Below are 21,513 nucleotides of genomic sequence, written 5' to 3' on the forward strand. Positions count from 1 at the left end.
AAAAAATATTTTAAGGATTTCAATTTCAAAGCACTTGCTTATAGTTCACCTGAAGTGTTAAAATGAACTGCTTCTGATTGGCAGTTTTAAACTGTTTCATAGGAAGTAAATGAAAAGAATACTGTATGATACTGTTGCAGTAAAGCATTTACAAGGCAACCAATTTGGATATTGGTCCACAGTTATATTTCATTTTTTATTTAAAAATACATGTTATTTATATAAAAAACAAGAGATGTGTTCGTCAGAAACACAATGCCCCCTATTGCGCCGCTTTGAATTTTTTTATTTTATTTTTTTTGACCTTTGACCTTGAAGGATGACCTTGACCCTGAACTTCCACCACTCAAATTGTGCAGCTTCATGATAACGCCGCTTTGAAATTAAAAAAAAAAAAATTGACCTTTCACCTTGAAGGATGACCTTGAGCATGAACTTCCACGACTCAAAATGTGCAGCTTCATGAGATGCACATGCATGCCAAATATCAAGTTGCTATCTTGAATATTGCAAAAGCTATGGCCAATGTTAAAGTTTTTTTTTATAATATTACAATTCTGAAAGTAAGGCATTTGAACAAGGACGAAACTTATAAGCAAACAATATAGTGAAGCAAATATTTTGCAGACTATTGGCACTTAATTGGCTTATTTGCGGACAGTTTGAATTGTCACATTATAATGTGATTGAACACTATGAACAAATAAGTTAATAATTTTATTCCAAATCCCTTACTTGCAGAAATTATTTGGCAAATACATGCAGCAAACAATCTCCATACCTTCTGGCAATTAATTGGCAAAGGGAACAAGACATGTGTCTTTAAGACACAGATGCCCACACATTCCACTTTTGTCTCAACACTCCAGTTACGTCAAATACAAGCTGTTTATGGCCAAATTTGCTTCCTATAGCCACCTTGACCTTTTAGGCGATGAGAACTCCTCATGACAGTCATTTGTGGTAAGTTGTCTTAAAATTGAATAATAAATGAAAAAGCGTTTGGGTAAATAATCCAGAAAAGTGGTAATTAACCCTTTCCCACTTCCTACTTATTTTGACGTGTTTGTAAGTCTTGTAAAAAGTTATATTTAATTGAAGACCTTTCATATAACTTTGCCAAATATCAATGGACTAGAACTAAACTCACACTTCATTTTTAAGGAGTGTAGGTAGACAAACATACCCAAAATGAGCTCAATATCTGAAAGCAATGAGTAAAAAACCTTTCCGAAACGGTTATTACAGAGAACATTTCTTATATTATAGAGAATATTTCAAAGTCAAAGGCCAATAACTTTTCCAAATATCATGGACAGGACCAAAACTCACACTTCATCTGTAGGTCATGTAGGTAGACTCACATACCAAAAATCTGCTACAAATATGAAATTTTGCTAAAAAAAACTACAGAAAACGGTTATTATAGAGAAAATGTCTTCGTCCGAAGCCCATTTCTTTGCCAAAAATCAATGGACCGGAACGTAATTCATACTTCATCTGTTAGTAATGTAGGTAGACTCACCCACCAAATAACAAGTCAATATCTTAAAGCGTTTTGAAAATGAACTTCCAGGTGGGAAGACAGACGGATGGACTGCTATATGCCACGCTCCCTGGACATACCGTCACGATTTGATAAATGCATCATTAAAATGGTTGTTAAACCTAGCCAATTCCGGAGTTCAGTATATTAAAACTGCATTATTTTACTAGTTCATCTAACCAGCCAGGCAGCATACAAGAACGTTTTAACTCTTTCAGTGCTGGAACCGAATTTTGAAGGCCTTTGCAAACAGTTTGGATCCAGATGAGACACCACAGAATGTGGCGTCTCATCAGGATCCAAACTGTTTGCTATTCTGATAGTATTCTTTGAAAAAAAGTGAAGAAAATGATTTTAAGAATTCAGCAGACACCAATTTTACAGACGACAAATATCCCAGCATGCAAAGGGATCAATGATTCTGGATCCTATCTTGATCCTTTCCTGAGATTGTGCAAGAGAACTTCACCATCAAAACCCAAACTATGAACCAGTAGAATTGGTGTAGGTCACACTCAAGTATTTGTTTAATTAATTTTAATATATATCTCATTCTTTTCAGCTCTAGCCTTCATCATTTAAACGAACTATTCATGATTGGCTTTTTACACCTCATCTATCAATATTCTGTACAAAGCCTATATCATGCCAATAACAATGTAAACAATCAACTATTTAAATGCTTCAGTCTGTTACTACCATCACAACTTTCTCTAAATAATCACAACCTAGCTATAAGGAAAAAAATACCATACATTTTGTTCTCATAACATTACTGCACTTAAAATTTAGCACATTAATTTTTTTGAATTTTTTTTCTCAATATTCTTAATACCAACATGTTTAGCAGTTACATCTAGAGAGTGCTTAAGGGCTAAAATATGTGTACACGCACCTAATAAATAATGAGCATATCAATTAATATTACATGCTTCGTGATATCCTACAAGAAATTATGAAAATTCAGCCATTTTTGCTGGTATTTTGGATAATTTTCTTCATATTGCATATTTTTGTATATAGTATAAACAAAATAAATAGGGTGAATTTGTTTGTTTTTTGTTCAAATATATGCAAATGATGCTTTTGCTCAAAGAAACTGAATCATGTATTTGAAAAACACCTAAAAGATGCCAGTATATTGAAATAAGGAGAGTATCTAAATCCAAACACTTTTAAATAATAACTTAACAAAATGGCCAAAGTCCCTATGACTCTCAACTAGTCCCAAAGAAAAAAACTTTTCTTATCTGGTAAGGTTCACACAGTCTCACAATATTCTTATAAACCGCACTTCCATGTTTTTTTAAATATTCAATTCAATGTTTTTTTTAAGTCTCATCCATTTCATGTACATACTTATTACAGAGAATTAAAACATACATAAAAACATGAAATTGGCTATTCTATGTAAGAATTATAAGAGACATAAATATAAATAAACCACTTTCATTTTTCAACTAAGACCAGATATATTAATAAAATTTGTTAATGGAATGGGAAAGTTACAATTTAAAGGGGCAAACATGTCTAGAGTGTTGAAATTATGTTTCTATATCCACATCAGGAACACTTCCCGCTGAACGGTTGCAATTTTTTCAATGGACTAGATCCATACCTAACTAGGCAAAGAAAACATAAGAAAAACTTTTCTGAGCAAGTTGTGGATTGACAGACCGCCTGCAAATGTCCACCTTCATCATTTAACTGAACTAGTGTGTGTTTTTGTATGAATTGTTGGATTATTTACTGTAACAGTAACCAGTAGACCTTCAAAATATAACAAAAATAGAATAAATAAACAACTGCAGTATGTTTAGATGCATTAGGGGATGATTGAAAATAATGATCTAACATTTCTGTTTGTTTTGACTCTAGTAAGTTTCATGAAGTATGCGCGACCTTATGCGACCTCTATAGTTTTCACAAGCTTTTACTTTAATGTAAGTTAGTGACCTTTTTTTTAACAGTTTTGACATTGGCAGAGATATTATCCGGAAAAAGCTTGTGACTAATTTCATGGACAATAAATGTGGCCTCTAGTGTACACAACATTTTGTTGTTAAATTGACCATGTTGTTAGTTTCTGAATTGTTTTTCACTCTTGGGGGAAAGGTATAGGGGTCCTTCACATAGCTTATTTGGGATTTTTTTACAAGCATGATAAAATGTCTATAACATAATATACCACAAAAAATTAATTGAATGATTTGCAACAAACGCTTAATTTGATTAAATTGGTTTGATCAAAATTTCTGCAATCATATCAAATTAACAGGAACAAAAGGGCCCTTAAGCGTTCCCATGTGTTCTCATGCATTAATTGTTGAAGACCTGGTGATCTAGTTTTTTGAAACCATTGACACATTAAAACATGGCATTCTTAGAGTCAAGATAAACATTTTGACCAAGTTTCATCAAAACTGAGTAATAAATGTGGCCTCTATAGTTGTTTTTTAAGATTTTACATATGACTTAGTAGAATAGTCTAACCCCAATTCATACTTAAAGGGATCTTTTCACGCTTTGGTAAATTGACAAAATTGAAAAAAGTTGTTTCAGATTCGCAAATTTTCGTTTTAGTTCTGATATTTGTGAGGAAACAGTAATACTGAACATTTACCATGGTCTAATATAGCCATTATATGCATCTTTTGACGATTTTAAAACCTAAAAATTATAAAGCGTTGCAACGCGAAACGATTGAATAATTTGGAGAGTTCTGTTTTTGTCGTTAAATTTTGTGAAACTACGAAGATTGCTTATATAAGGTATAAAATACATCAAGTGTGTGTACTCGGCGGAATAGCTCAGTGGGCTAAAGCGTTTTTACTTCAGGACTCTGGCAGGACTGCAGGGGTCACTGGTTCGAAACCTGCTCCGGGCAATGTTCTTTTCCTTTTTTAAATTTTATTCTTGATTTTTTACTGGAGCTTTTACGATCCAATGTTTACATTTATCAATATAAAGCATTTAATGATTAAGTTAAAGAATGCCAAAATCTGTGAAAAGGCCCCTTTAAGACTAGCTTTTGTCAAGAAAATTTTTATTACCAAGTTCATCAAGCGTAAGATATAAATGTTGTCCCTACAGTGGTAAGATCTTAAAGTGGATATTTCTAAGTTTTTGATGATTGGACCTGGTGACCAAGTTGCATAAAATTGAGTCATAAATCTGGATTCTAAAGTTCTAACAGGATTTGCTTGGATTTGACCAAGTGACCTAGTTTTTGGATACACACAGCCAAAGTTTCATCAAAATTGGATGAAACATGTGGCCTCTATAGTGGTAGTAGCTAAAGTGGACAAAGCACACCACATCACACAGGACCCCAGACAAAGGGTGATCACAATAGCTAACATTAAACATTTCCTGCTCAGGTGAGCTAAAAACAGTAAACTTTTATTTGTTTTGAGTTCTTTCTGACATATCACATGACAAACCTTTTTAGGTTTTAGACCCCTGAGTGTCCTGTGTAGAGTGGTTTCAGTTAACACATAGGTGAGCAAGTAACTACTATGGTGGGGCCAGTTTTTTACCCAAGAGGCATGATTTGAGCAAACTTGGTAGAAAACCATTTAATAATGTTACATTCCAAATACATGACCTCTGTGCCTTGCAGTTTCAACCAAGTTTTTTTTAAGTTTTCATTCATACAAAATTGGAAATCAAGATAAAAATAAAAGAAGGCTTTTTAGAAGACCACCTGTGTCATCCTTGCATCCAGACTCCCAACTGTATCAATTAGAACAAGAGATGTGTTTGTCAGAAACACAATGTCCCCTACTGCGCCACATTGAAATAAAATTTCTATTTATCATTTTGCAGGTATAGAAATCATCTCCCTTTAAAGGTTATTACTTCCCTTGAATTTTTTGGGGTGGGGGTTGGGAGGATCTCACAGTCAATTATGACCATGTCAGACATCACTGACAACCAAGGCTTGTGGTTTAAAAGAGATCATAGCCAGAGTTGATCTTGTATATGGACATAAGTCCACATGTATGTGATGATCATCAAAGAAATTATAATTATATCATTTAAACAAAAATTTGAAAAATCAATCATTTGGGTCATAAATAATCAAAATAATAAATCTGTACAGTAACTGCACAGTGAAAAGAACTTCAATTCTTGGTAAGGAAATATATAATAAGAGATTTATAATTATATAAATTACTTCCCTTGAAATAATTGTCTGTAACAAATCTCTATTTTTAGTAGCAAATAATTAAAAGCCACTACCGTGACTGTAGAATCACCACTAAAAATGTGCAGCTCCATGAGATACACCTGCATGCCAGATATATAAAGTGGCTATGTTCAATATTGAATAATTTTCTCCCTTTTTAAAGCTTATTACTTCCCTTAAATCTGTATTTTTACCGTAGACCATAAAGGATGACCTTGACCTTGACCTTTTACCACAATGTGTTTGTCAGAAACACAATGCCGCCTACTGTGCCGCTTTGATTTATTTAACAAAAATATATACGTGGGCAGGTTTTTTCAACCCTAGACCTTGAAGGATGATGTTCACCTTGAAAGTTGACCACTCAAAATGTGCAGCTCCATGAGATACACATGCATGTCAAATATCAAGGTGCTATCTTCAATATTTAAAAAGTTATGGCCAACGTTAATCTTTTTTTTCGGACGGACGGACAGACACACTGACTGACGGACAGTTCAACTGCTATATGCCATCCTACCGGGGGCATAAAAACAAGACAGTACAAGGGGGGAGGCAAATTTCAATCCCAGCGGTAAGATTTGAATAAACTTTGAAGAGGACCACAAGATAATGCTATAAAACAAAAAATAAATTCCTGCTACCTTTGTGGTTTCAGGGAAGATTTAACTTTAGACAATTTCGTTTCAAAACAATTTTAAGCCATGGTTACCTAAATGTCAAATACACCGCATGGATTTGAAAAAGTTTGAACAAGTAGTATTCATGGGGAGTTTGATTCAAATTTTGCAAGCAGTTAAGGAGGAATAGTTGTTAAAAGAAGTTAACACACGGAAGTACTAACGCAAGGACTGACAAATGACATATAAGTTATTATATGGGGAAACTGTATACCTTTTGAATACAAAATTAGGCCCCAAATTTACTCTTAAACAAGATGTGTTTGTGAAACACAATGTCCCCCTATATTATGTTTGACCTTGTAGGATGACCTTGACCTTGTGAAGGATGACCTTGACCTTTCACCATTCAAAATGTGCAGCTCCATGAGATACACATGCATGCCAAATATCAAGTTGCTATCTTCAATATTGCAAAAGTATTCAAAAAATAAGCGATTTTGGCCACATATATTTGACCTCTGACCTTGAAGGATGACCTTGACCTTGACCTTTCACCACTCAAAATGTGCAGCTCCATGAGATGCACATGCATGCCAAATATCAAGTTGCTATCTTCAATATTGCAAAAGTATTTATAAAATAAGCGATTTGGGCCACCTATATTTGACCTCTGACCTTGAAGGATGACCTTGACCTTGACCTTTCACCACTCAAAATATGCAGCTTCATGAGATACACATGCATGCCAAATATCAAGTTGCTATCTTAAATATTGCAAAAGTATTCATAAAATGAGCGATTTTGGCCACATATATTTGACCTCTGACCTTGAAGGATGACCTTGACCTTTCACCACTCAAAATGTGCAGCTTCATGAGATACACATGCATGCCAAATATGAAGTTGTTATCTTCAATATAGCAAAAGTTATTGCAAAATGTTAAAGTTGGCGCAAACAGACCAACAGACCAACAGACAGACCAACAGACCAACAGACAGACAGGGCAAAAACAATATGTCCCCCACTACTATAGTGGGGGACAAAAAAACAAAGATTCCACTCTACTTTGTCATTGACAGCCCAAGAAAGTAACTGGAAAAAATATCTAAGCGCTAAAAGTGGCCACTCTGCACCAAACATAACAAAACATTGCCTGAGATGGCAACACATGTTCCAGGGTAACCATTTGCATCTGAAAACTGTATTGCATTACCATGGTAACAGTTTGGAGAGCTATAAAACATTTGTATGGTTTAATAAAGCCACTGTGATGGGGTCTGCAAAACATTATCTAATGTCTGAGTTTCCAAGTTTTGTAAGAGAGGTCTAATACAGAATCAAGATCATGTTTATTGTTGACAAGAATGAATTTAACAAGTATTTTTATTTTACATAGAGACAATGGCTTGCATTATAACAGTAATATGCTTAAAACTGTATTTGTTATTGATGTTTGTACTCACCAATTAAGTACTATTAAATTCCTATAATTACAATCCAGCTTTTAATTCAGAAATATGGTTAGTGGTTTGTTAACAGACTATTCAGACTTTTAGAATATGCAGTACTATATTCTCTTATAAGCATTACCAATTAATTGGCACAAAAAGCTAAACAGTAAAATTATTTTCTATACATTTATGTTTTTTGAACAGTGGTCTATAGAACAGTATTCCATACTTTGCCCTATAGGAAAATGTAGAAACTATGTTGACATTGTATATATATATATGGTAATTGAAACAAGACTATTGTCAAGCAATATAAGTCCCCTACCTGCTCCACCATCGTCAGAAATTCCAGTTTTATATATATATATATATATATATATAAATATATATATATATATATTTGTTGCCATAGCAACCAAATTTTTTTATTTAGGAACAAAATGAAATGACGTGCATAATGTCCATATTGCCATCTATCCATGTTTCAAGTTTCATGAAAAAATATTAAGAACTTTAAAAGTTATTGCAGGATCCAGAAAACCACCATTTTCAGCAGTATGTCTAGTCTATTTGTTGCCATAGCAACCAGAATTTTTGACATCGGAACAAAATGAAATGACGTGCATAATGTCCATATTGCCATCTATCCATGTTTCAAGTTTCATGAAAAAATATTAAGAACTTTAAAAGTTATCGCAGGATCCAGAAAAACCACCATTTTCAGCAGTATTTCTAGTCTATTTGTTGCCATAGCAACCATAATTTTTGACGTAGGAATGAAATGAAATGACGTGCATAATGTCCATATTGCAATCTATCCATGATCCAAGTTTCATGAAAATATTAAGAACTTTTAAAGTTATCGCAGGATCCAGAAAAGTGTGACGGACGGACGGAGACAAAACCATAAGTCCCCTCTGGTGAAACCGGTAGGGGACTAAAAATGACTGTCATGAATATCGTTTAAAAAATACTCAAACAGAAAAATCTAAAAAATTAAATTTGATTAAAAATAACATGTTAGACATGATTTACAAATGCACAAAATCAAGCTGAAACAAAAGGACTGTGAATTTTTAAAAATTATTTAAAATGGGATTTCCTTAATACTTGGTTAGATATTTATGCTAATATAATGACATCAGAATAACCATTGACTATCACATATGTACTTGTTCAAATAACAATTATGATTTCATAGTGTTTTTTCAAGTATATGATGGTTTTATTCCTTTAATACATACATTAGGTCTATGTTTTAATGTCAACTAGTCTTCTCAACATCCCCATGTTATAGCCGCCCATGTCTGCATGGACCCTATATATTATAACCAAATCAAATGGCATAAAGCCCAAAGAGCAAAATGCTGAATCGTAATTAACAATTTGTAATTTTAATTTTTGAATTGCTAATATATTCATATGGGTATGTGTTTGGAATAGACGATAGGGAAGAGGGAGTCTTAGGGCTGTTTACCTACTTCCATTTTTTATATTATCTCCCTTTGAAATAATAAGACAATTTTGAAAATGACAGCTTACTTATGTTAAACCTATAATTTGTGTAAGACATTATTTTTTCACTCGTAATTCTTTGCGAGCGTCAAAAATCCATACTTACAAAACTGATCTTTTCCTCTCATTTCGCAACTTTACAGTGGCTAATAACAAGCCATTGTCTGCTATGGTAAGGTCATGTGAATAAGAACTTTTGAGATCTGCACAATTTGATAATTAGACTCAATACACAAAATACTTTGAGTTGTCAAACAGTATAGTCTATTTAATTGCAGCCAAAGGTCCATAAATACATACCCCACATCATGCACTGCAAATATTTGCATATCGACAGATGTGCATGAGTTAGAAATTCCCAAGTCAAAGACATACACACTTCATAATAACATTATTTGGTTATTAATAATTCTAATATTATTTTAATAAAAAAGCATCTTTTCAGTGCAGAGGGCATTACTTTTCAGATATGTCACGCAGAAATGAATTTTTGAGTTGCAAGTACATGTAGTTGATAAGGAATTTATTAAGCATAAGACAAATTTAAGTTACAACTAACTGAAAGGTACTGCTTCACAGAACAAGGAATTAACAGACCAAATGACTTGAGTTTTTTAATTCTGTTAAATCTCTCAATTTGTAATATTTTCGTATTATCATAGACAAATTCAAAAAGTTTGTGAACAATTAGTATATTTAACCTTTGAGCCTTGTGGTTTAATCAGAAAATCAGGACTTTGTCTTAAAGTAAGGTATATTGTTAATTAAGCAACTTGTTCATGCTTTCTCTTGTTATTGAACAAAATTTTCTTTGGCATTGTATTCAAACAGAGAATAAGCACACACTTGTTAGCGTGAATATTTACAACCCTTAACTCGCCTGACTTTGAATTTCACTCATAAATTAACCCTTTACCACTTGGATACGTATTTTGTCACATTTGTAGTCCCTTAGAAAGTAAAATTTAATAAAATACCTTTCTAACTAAATTAAAGTTTTGAAGGCTTTATTTCCAACCCTTAGTTACTGATGAGCAGCAAACAGCATAAAACCTGAACAGACTGCGAGCGACTCCCAGGCTGTTCTGGATTTATTCTGTTTGCACATAGCCATTTTCACTTTGCTTCTGATGGGAAAGGGTTAACTCGCCTGACTTTGAATTTCAGTCATAAATTCAATTAAAGCAGATGCTAGGACTTTCAATCCTTGTTAAGGGCTATTCATAGGGTAGAAAGCTTAGTTGTTTTTGCCAAACTGATCCACATATTGCCTAGCACTGAACACTTTACATTCAATACATTCAAAAATTCACAACCTTGTGAATTGATATGCTTGACTCTATGACAAATTAGCAACTGATTAATATTTCATATACTGGTACATTAATTTGTAAAATCCTATTAAGTTTGATCAATAATCCTTGCTACACATTTCATTTTAAGGGAAATTAATATTTGCAATAAGGGTTTTGTAAAAAAAAAATACAATTTCCAAAAAATTGCAAAAACTTTGGGGCATACCATGTTTGTTTGCATACTTTCATTCATTACAATTATTCTGCCCACTTATAGAAAAGCAAGCAATGCAATTTCAAAATATCTGTATGCTACTGAAAGCTGGTACAGAATATTATAATAGACAGGACAACATTTTCAAAACCATGATTAAAGTTTATAACTAAGATCAGCACCTATGTCAACGACCTAAATAAAATATTCTGCACTGCTCCATGACTAGGTGGATTCTTTAAATAGCTTGAATACATTTCAGGCACACTTCCAAAGAACCATCTTGAAACTGAGCGAAAAAATCAATACCAAAGTTGGAGCTGGTGGGACGTTTGCCAGGGTCTTCCACATAAATATTCCTATAGCAGCTTACCCTGAACAAACAACGGATTCTGGTCCTATTAGAGTGCTTGTGCAAACCAAGTAAACCCTTTCAACCCATACAAGTCGGGCAACGATGCAATCAGGATGCCTGGATGGCATTGAATTTTACGTATGTGAGTTTTACATATTCACAGTGGAGTTTGAGGTATTAAAAGAAAACACATCCCACACTGGACAAAAGATTACCTGGAACTGAGTAGGTCTAAGGTGGTCGTGACTTGATACACATGTAGCTGCTTATAATCGTCTGACACTGCAAAGTATTTCCCCGATCTCGAAAACGCAGATGCCAAAACGCAATTTTTTCTTGCCACAGATTTTTCACTTGCATCTTCGTCTGCCTCCTTTTGACTGAAAAACAGGTTGTAATGGTAATCCAAAGAATGCTTGTAAGAAACACAATAAAACACCAAGAAAATGGCGCATATTCCCGGCCAACTGTCACAAGTGTGTGGTGCAACTGGAATGACAAGCTCAATATTCTTTCCCTCATATAAACCACATTTTGTCAATAGAATTGACCAGTTTTCTGACTCAAACCTTATATCTTTTCATCACTTAAGCCGTAGTCTTCCATTTTACAGCTTGTTTCCCTGTAAAGTCAATAAATTCCCCTACAAAATATTGATAGTAGAATGAAGTCCTAAGGGATTATTCAATACTATAGATTTATCATTGAACCAAACATTTCTCAGTTGCAACACATTGTTGGCGAACCCCCCTACCCTGTTCAATACATCAATGAAAGAATCATTATTTTGGCAATAAGTCCATGTGAACAAATTAACCACAAAATGTAAGTCAATAAAACAATCATTAGGATATCATGCCAGGCAAGCACAAACATCAATAATGTGGAGGGTCACAGACAGAATGACATGATATTAAAAATGCTGAAAGCTTGTTTGTAACTTCATAAGACAAATGTCCTTAAGAGCTTACGCATTCCGAATTTAAACTGAATCCTAATAAAAGGAAAAAACAGTGACAAGCACAAATCAATTTCAACCATCTTAACATCATGCTGGAACAATAAGATTGTACCATTACTGAGTATTGTTGATTTTGTGTTTGTTCAGTGCTATAATTGCTTATTGTTTTTTTTTATTTTAAGAAAAATAAATCGGCACTGTATTATTCATTACAACATCATCCATAAAGTGTTCCTACATTTCTTATTTATGATTAAACAATTTACCCTGCATTATTCAGAAAAAAAGACCTGTCATGGTTACAGAGGTTTTCAGTAATTGCATAACAAACTTGGCAATAATGTTATCAGCACAGTGAACTGTAAACTACCTGGACGGTATTGATTAAGTAATTGAAAGTAGTTAATTGTTGAAGAAGATGAGAGGATGACAATTATTGGCCAGAGAAAGACATAAAATACGTTTAAAAACATAGGTCCACTTTTCAACACGTTTTCCTTTGAACCAATAATGAAATATATTGCTTCGTTATACAATTATTAGTACTATTAATGTTGTTGTTTTTTCAATGCTGAAGCTGAATATAATTTTCACAAGTTAAAAATGGTTTAGGAAAATCATTATATTTATAGGCAATAATTGTGTTATCCTTTTTAACAGATTGGACAAATACCTATTAATAAGTATTTTTCCTCATTTGTTAAGAGGTATGATTGATGAAAGGAAACTTATGTTCTTTCATTAATTTAGGTTAATAAACAATTCTTAAAAAATAATCATTTGAGCACAGACTGCCACTTTTTAATATTAACAGCAAATCAAAACAGAAAGGGTTTATACCAGACATTAATGTACTTACAGAAAAACATAAACTTCGGAACTTTTATATAGCATATTGTAAATCTGCTGAAATTCCTCCCTAACTTGTGTGGAAACTGTACATTACATTGTGATTTTTTCAGCTAATGCTTATTTTTTTAAATACAGTTTAATGACATTTATTGGAAGTTCCATTTATTCAGCTAATGCCTGTTTTCTACAACAGGTTTGGAAATGTTCATGATTTGCTAAGCTTAGGCTCATTTTCCATGACATGTCCAGATCTATATGAACCCTCAGATACTTCCATAGGAAAACTAAAACACTGTAAAATTGATATAGCCAAAAAAATACATGTAATTATTATGAAAATATATGTGCTATCAATACATTCCATAGTAATTGCAAATAATGCTTCTATAATATAACACATGTTTAGCAAAATAACTTTGCAACCATTCAAATTATTCTTCTGTAAAAAAAATAATTATTGATTATATAATTTATCAGAAACATGAATTTCATATCATACCAAGAGTACTTTCAACTTTTGATTTTCATAATTTATTTCTATAAAGCAATCATAGCAAACCAATAAATACATGTATTACATCAAGAAGACTTTGAAAACATGTATGCACACAACCTGCAGCTATGATTTTTTAGTAACGCATGACTGTGCACATTAAAACATGAGAAGGAACATGAAGATAATGCATGTTGTTTATTAATAAACAATGGCTATGTTTGTGAAACACAATGCCCCCTACTGCGCCGCTTTGAAGCCATATATTTGACCTTTGACCTTGAAGGATGATCTTGACCTTTAACCACTCAAAATGTGCAGCTCCATGAGATACACGTGCATGCCAAATATCAAGTTGCTATCATCAATATTGCAAAAGTTATGACCAAGGTTAAAGTTTTGGGACAGAATTACAGACAGACAGAATGACAGACAAACAGAATGACAGACGGACAGAATGACAGACAGACAGGCCAAAAACAATATACTCCCCATAATTCGATCCGGGGGCATAAAAATATATTTCTGGAATGAATTTTAAAAGATTATTAGATGTATGACTATGTATTAACAACTATCCGACCAACAAATTGAAAGGTGCAAAGCAATATACAACCAGTTCTTTAATGGGGTCTATAATTGTGTCTATATTTTTCTTTCCAATTTAGTATTTTATTTGTGTTGTTATGTTGTTGTCTTTTGTTTATTTCTTGTTGTTTTGTGAGCAGGAGATTGCTTCAGCATACGTCCACTTGCCCTCTTCGTGTTAAAAAGCTGGAGCAAGTGATTTTCCAAAGTATTTAGCCCTTCTGGCAAATAAAATTTCATTGACACATCCCTCTGTCTTTCCTTAGGTATTTAATATCTCAAGTGGAACAATATCAATGACATGCAGTTCCAGGTAGTAGGATTCTATCAGGCCATTAGCATTTTATAAGCAGATCTAACTGTTTGGCATTGAATCTAAAATGGCAGAGGTTATGTAACAAATTCAAAACAAGAGGGCCATCAGGCCCTATGGCGCTCACCTTAAAGCCAAAGGAACTAGACTATTCTGAAAAAAATGCAAGCTGATTCATGAAGATTATTTTGGACCAAAATAGTGACTTTTAACATGTTTTTTTTATATTTGACCTTGTGACCTAGTTTTTGAGCTCATATGACCCAGCTTCAATCTCTGGCAAAATTTCATTGGGACAAATGTTTTGACCAAGTTACATGAAGATTTGCCAATAAATGTGGCTAATATAGTGTCAACAAGTTTTCACTAAAGCCATATAAGGACAACTGCCCCCCCCCCTGGTGGCCATGTTTTTCAACAAACCATAACCATTTTCAAACTCACTCAAGCTATTGTTAGAACAAATGTTCTGATCAAGTTTCATAAAGATTGGATAATAAATGTGACTTCTAGAGTGTTAACAAGGTTTCATAGTAAATAGCCATTTAAGGAAAAATGCCACGCCCCCTTGCGGCCATGTTTTTTAACTGATCTCAACCATTTTTGAACTTAGCCCAGATATTATTAGTTCAAATATTCTGACCAAGTTTCATGAGCATTGGACCACAAATGTGACTTCTAGAGTGTTAACAAGGTTTTACCATACAGTAAAGCCATATAAGGAAAACTGCCCCGCCCCATGGCGGCCATGTTTTTGATTCAACTGGAACCATGTTCGAACTCCTCCAAGATATTATTGGGACACATGTTTTGACCAAGTTTCATGAAGATTGGACTAAAAATGTGACTTCTAGAGTGTTAACAAGGTTTTACTATAGCCATATAAGGAAAACTGCCACGCCCCCTGGCTGCCATGTTTTTCAACCAACCAGAACCATTTTCGAACTCGTCCAAAATATTATTGGCACACATGTTCTGAAAAAGTTTCATGAAGATTGGACTAAAAATGTGACTTCTGGAGTGTTACCAAGGTTTTACTATAGCCATATAAGGAAAACTGCCACGCCCCCTGGCGGCCATGTTTTTCAACCAACCGGAACCATTTTCGAACTAGTCCAAGATATTATTGGGACACATGTTCTGACAAAGTTTCATGAAGATCGGACAATAAATGTGACTTCTAGAGTGTTAACAAGGTTTGCTATATATAAAACTGCCACGCCCCTGGCGGCCATGTTTTTCAATCAACTGGAACCATTTTCGAACTCGTCCAAGATATTATTGGGACACATGTTCTGAGTAAGTTTCATGAAGATTGGACAATAAATGTGGCCTCTAGAGTGTTAACAAGGTAAATGTTGACGACGCACAACGCACGACGGACTAAAGGCGATCACAATAGCTTACCATGAGCACGTTGTGCTCAGGTGAGCTAATGAGAAAATATAATTATTATCCCCACGCTTTTTGAAAAAAAGGTGGGGATATTGTGGTTATCTCCGCCGTCCGTCTGTCTGTCTGTCTGTCTGTCTGTCCGTCCTGGCCACTATCTCCTCCTACACTTAAAGCACTAGAACCTTGAAACTTACACACATGGTAGCTATGAGCATATGTGCGACCCTGCACTATTTGGAATTTTGATCTGACCCCTGGGTCAAAAGTTATAGCGGTTGGGGTGGGGCCGCGTCAGAAATTATCACTCATTTTTTTAGGTTATTTTACATTTACTTCTTTATTTCTACACCGATTCACTTCAAATTGATACTGGACCTCTCTTATGACAATACGGTCAATCTCAACCATGCATGGCCCCATTCCCAACCCTGGGGCGCCCCGCCCACATAGGCCACACCCACCAAAAATTTCCATTTACTAAAATTTTTTCATTTCTACACGGATTCACTTCAAATTGATACTGAACTTTTGTTATGACATTAGGGTCAATCTCAACTATGCATGGCCCCATTCCCAACCCTGGGGCGCCCGCCCACATAGGCCACACCCACCAAAAAATTCCATTTACTATAATTTTTTCATTTCTACACGGATTCACTTCAAATTGATACTGAACTTCTCTTATGACATTAGGGTCAATCTCAACTATGCATGGCCCCATAACCAACCCTGGGGCCCCGCCCACATAGACCACACCCACCCAAAATTGCCTTTACTATAATTTCTTCATTTCTACACCGATTCACTTCAAATTGATATTGAACTTCTCTTATGACAATACAGTCAATCTCAACTATGCATGGCCCCATTACCAACCCTGGGGCGCCCCGCCCACATAGACCACACCCACCCAAAATTGCCTTTTACTATAATTTCTTCATTTCTACACCGATTCACTTCAAATTGATACTGAACCTCTCTTATGACAATACGGTCAATGTCAACTATGCATGGCCCCATTACCAACCCTGGGGCCCCGCCCACATAGACCACACCCACCCAAAATTGCCTTTTACTATAATTTCTTCTTTTCTACACCGATTCACTTCAAATTGATACTGAACTTCTCTTATGACAATACGGTCAATCTCAACTATGCATGGCACAATTACCAACCCTGGGGCGCCCTGCCCACATATGTCACACCCACCCAAAATTGCCTTTTACTATAACTTCTTCATTTCTACACCAATTCACTTCTAATTGATGATGAACTTCTCTTATGACAATACGGTCAATCTCAACTATGCATGGCCCCATTACCAACCCTGGGGAACACCTAGGTCAAACATTCGGCGTGGGGATACGCGTCGGCCTCTGCCGCGCCATTTCTAGTTAAATATGCAAAAGCCTCAAAAAATTTACACTAACAAATTTCTTACTTCATGAGAACAGATATGGTACAAGAATTAAAACAATAATTGTAACAACATTAACTATACACTTTTAGCAACAAAACAGTTGAAAAAAATGAACATGAAGATTGTAAGAAGTTTGTTCGAAATGCAGCTCTACATGTTTTTCCTTTTCAAAATCTGAATAAAACTGAACTACTTGCAGATGATATCATAACTGATTATTAATCAAGAAAAAAATCATTAAGTTTGTTAATATCAAAATCAAGCTTCAACTTCCAGATTGGGCCACCTTTCTTTTTGGTTCGTAGTAATTTACCCTTCTAGCAAGTGGAAGTCAAATACTTAATTTAACTCATGGTGTGTTTTTGAAAATGTTGATGTTGTTGTTTTGATGGGAGTTTGATGTTGTTCAATGCAAAGATCTATATATACACAAAGATTGGAAATATCCATTCGGACCAATAGAAAGGAGCAGAAATTCTCGCCGCGAATAAATAATTTGTGTCTCTGAACCAATATTAAGCAACAATCTGTAGTAATAGTAATTAAGGCCGAGTTAGCTTTTTTACAAGTACACCTTTCAATACGCCATTCCATTAAACTTTTTTATACATTTTTGAAAATAATGAATAAAATATAAGTATAAAGGTGATATCTGAATCTTAATTTTATATCTTAGTGCTTTTAACTTAAATATTTGTGCAAGCATTAATTAACAAAACTTTGAGAGATTTCAGGCCACATTAGACTACTTAAAAGTAAAAATCTGCCTTTGCCCAAACTGTATTGCTTCTTTATAAAATCTTCTGATTAACATATCATGTTAAAGGTAATATAAAAATGTACATGACTACTGTAATTACTCTATGTTTTCGGACACTTAAAAATAATAATTTTTGTTCGTGTCCGAAAACTTAGATACGAAAAATATTAACAAAATACTAATGTCCAAAAACATAGAGTCAAAAATTGAAGTGTCTGAAAATAGCGTCAATTGTATCAACGACTACCGTTAATAGCACGTGCTTGTAAAATACCATGCCGTAAAGTATAAGTTACAGTTATATATGTTTGCACTGCATTTTATTTTTTTAAATGCTTAATTTATTTGACAGAAATTTACTACAAGGTTGTACTTTTACCAATGAGTTCAAAAATGAAAATCTGATGTACCGATACTCGCTATTATGAACCTGTAATTAACGCAATAAAAAAAGCAAAGTATGAATTCTTTGTTTGTTCATTTCCGATAGTTGTTGTCTAACACCTTCCATTGTTCGTAACTTGCAATATGGTGCATCACACTTTGAAGCGTTTGGTATTTGTCACATTTATTTTACTGAGAAGGGGTAGTACCATTGCGGTAGAAAATTGAACTATTAATTGGCACTACCCTTGGTAATTGTCATAACGCTTATGCTATCGGGCGAAACCATTGTTTAATACCGGTTTGCAAGGTTATTTATCCAATAACGCAAATGCAATGGTCCGTTGCCCTCAGGCATGCACCTCCCATGTTTAATGATGTTAATCTGGTTGTAAAACCCCATGATCGAAGTGTCAGTAGATATAGAAAACAGGGCCGAGATTTGGTAAAATAGCGCTGTAATATATACTGTCCGAAAACCTAGAGACATTAATTATGGACGAAAACTCTTGTGTCCGAAAATTAAGAGTCACAAAAAATGATTATTTTTGCATAAAAAAGGGGTGTCCGAAAACTTAGAGTGTCCAAAAACATAGAGTAATTACGGTACCTTTCTTTTCAATTTTGACTAGAATAGTCTCGCAGGTATTCATAAGTGTATCTTTGTAACATTTCAGGCCGATGCAGATTTTTTTCTTGAAAAGTACAAATCCCCCTTCGCCTAAAAATGTATTGTTTCTTTATAAATTCTTCTGATTTACGTATCATTTTAAAGGTAATATATAAATGTACACGGCTACAAACACTTATTTATTTCAACATGAATAGTCTTGGAGATATCAATAAGCGAATCTTTGTAACATTTCAGGCCGATGAAGAATTTCTTATTGAAAAGTACATATTTGCCATGGCCTAAAACTGTATCGCTTCTTTATAACAACTTCTGATTTACATGCCATTTTAAAGGTAATATAAAAATGTACACGGCTACTAAAGTTTTTTATTTGAACCTTAATAGTCTCGGAGATATTAATATGCAAATCTTTGTATCATATAAGGCCGATCCAGATTTTGTTATTGAAAAATACATATCCACCTTTGCCCTAAACTTTACTTTTTCGAAATTAACGTTTCATGTTTGAATATTAAGAAGTAATATAAAAAGCTATAGCCGAAAATAAATTTAGCAATTTTAACTGAAGAAATTCAGGTCGTTGCATACTTTTTTTATTGAAAAGTTCATATCTGCCTTTGCCTTAAACTGTAATTTTATTTAAGTTTCTTAATCAAGTATCATTTTAAACCAACACTTAAAACAATGTCTGAAAGAAAATGGAGGAATTTATATCTGGCGATGTTCTCTATATTTCCTAAACTGATACAAGTCTTAATTACATTTTGCAAATTATGTGTACATTTTAGATAAATCTCTAAAGACAAGAAACAAAGATATTGATTTGTCCTTCACTTATTACTGATAAATAATATTAGCAAGATAATTAAATAAACAATTTTGAATACACATTTGTAGCGCAAATGCATTCACTTTAAGGGAGACCATGTCCCCATTGAGGATTTAAGAGCGTTTACTGGTATGCCTGTGACACACCATGTCTTCACATTGTTGTAGATAAGATTATCACCATAAGCTGATGCACGTCACTTTCTTACATGACTGAAATCTAGTCACCCAGCATATTGACATGAAAACCCTATAATGCTCATTTTGTTTATTGGAGGGAGAGGGATAATTGCCAGTTGACATAAGTTAATTGATGTGTAATTTTGCAATCTTGATTACCATACTGCATCACTTGATTTCTCTGCTTTTGTTTCTTGATCAACCGTCACCAAAGGTAGCTGAAACTCTTCTTCATTTCTAAAATGATAATAAGTTTAACTACAGTGTTTTTTCTATGATTTGTGAACATGTCCTTTATTTTTAAATTACTGAACTATACATTAACTTTAGAAATTGTGACAAAATGTTCTCATGAGAAAAAAATACTTAAGATACTTGTGTGTTTTAACATATTCAATATTAAATGTTTGACATATGTAAAATAATATTGTTGTTAAATAAAGTAAAATAAATATGTCAAATAAAAGATTTAATTTTTAAAAATTCAATATTCAATGCGGGGAATCACGTGGTCAGATTTGAGAAAAAATGTCCGCCAATGCCTCAATTCGATGGAGAAATTGAGTCTTCAAACAGGTACATCTACCTTATTACTTACTTGTTTTTAATCGGATAACGCCTATCATAGGGCCAGCAGAAAGCGGTTACAGCGAGTATCAACCGTTTTCTGCTGGTTGGTCTGAGTGTGGAGATAACTCATGGAATATTTCGTGATTTCCTGAACCGTCGTGATTCCCCGCATTGTTATTCATTGTAAACTTTACATTTCAATTCTGCAAAATGCGGGTGAACTAATTGCATTTTTGAAAACAGGTTTATAGCAAACCAAACTTGCTGACAAAATGTCACTGTAAATTGCACAGTTTTCCGTGCTCATTGATTCATTTTTACATTCACAGTTATCAAAATGTTTGACCATGTCAGTGGGTGGAGCCATACAAGCAATACATCTCAAAATCACCATCATACTTGCCACTCAAACTGAATATCGATCAAACGTATCGATACAATAATAAACATTGCACGCCTACCTAGGCTGTAGTTGTGAAAGCATGACACTGGCAGTCATTCACAGATCGAGATTGTTTATTAAATATTTTTTACGTTAATATGTTTATGACACTTTAAACAAAATATTTGTTTGAATTGAAAAATCTTTTATCTTACAAATTCATTAAATGATACAAGTTTTACCCGTTTAAGTATGTTAAAAGCGCATCTCCAACTAATACGATAAAACTATTAAAATGCTGCCTGATGGCTGCCATTTTGAAATAATATTATCGCTTACATCTAATTTTGCCAAAAAATAAATATATATAGCATTTGGCCTGTCACGCTTTTCCAGAAATATTTGCAATGATTAAACATAACACATGAGAAAATACACAAAATAACGCACACAAAACGTTGACACATCAGGTGATAAATTAATAATAATAGATTGTGTGATGATATAAGCGAAAGCGTTCTTTTTTGTTGAACAACCCCCAAGTAATTTTATTTTCTCAA

General features: G+C 33.9%; 1 protein-coding gene across 3 annotated transcripts in view; it reads right to left on the reverse strand.

Annotated features, from left to right (window-relative positions):
• LOC127847385 (tRNA (guanine-N(7)-)-methyltransferase non-catalytic subunit wdr4-like) overlaps positions 1–21,292 on the reverse strand; it is a 79,401-nt gene extending 58,109 nt beyond the window's left edge. The window contains exons 1-3 of one of the 3 annotated variants that reach the window (XM_052379259.1): positions 21,196–21,292; positions 20,161–20,238; positions 11,408–11,572 (exon numbers count right to left, since the gene is read on the reverse strand). In XM_052379259.1, coding sequence (XP_052235219.1) covers positions 11,408–11,572; positions 20,161–20,238; positions 21,196–21,269 — 317 coding nt within the window. In that variant the 5' untranslated portion in view covers positions 21,270–21,292. Of the gene's footprint in view, positions 1–11,407; positions 11,573–20,160; positions 20,239–21,032; positions 21,106–21,195 lie in introns of those variants that run through there. The other 2 variants (XM_052379266.1, XM_052379271.1) reach the window with 2 other exon arrangements.
• Between the last annotated feature and the right edge of the window lie 221 nt (positions 21,293–21,513).

The sequence above is a fragment of the Dreissena polymorpha genome, chromosome 1, assembly GCF_020536995.1.
Source record: "Dreissena polymorpha isolate Duluth1 chromosome 1, UMN_Dpol_1.0, whole genome shotgun sequence".
In the NCBI taxonomy this organism is placed as follows: Eukaryota; Metazoa; Mollusca; class Bivalvia; order Myida; family Dreissenidae; genus Dreissena; species Dreissena polymorpha.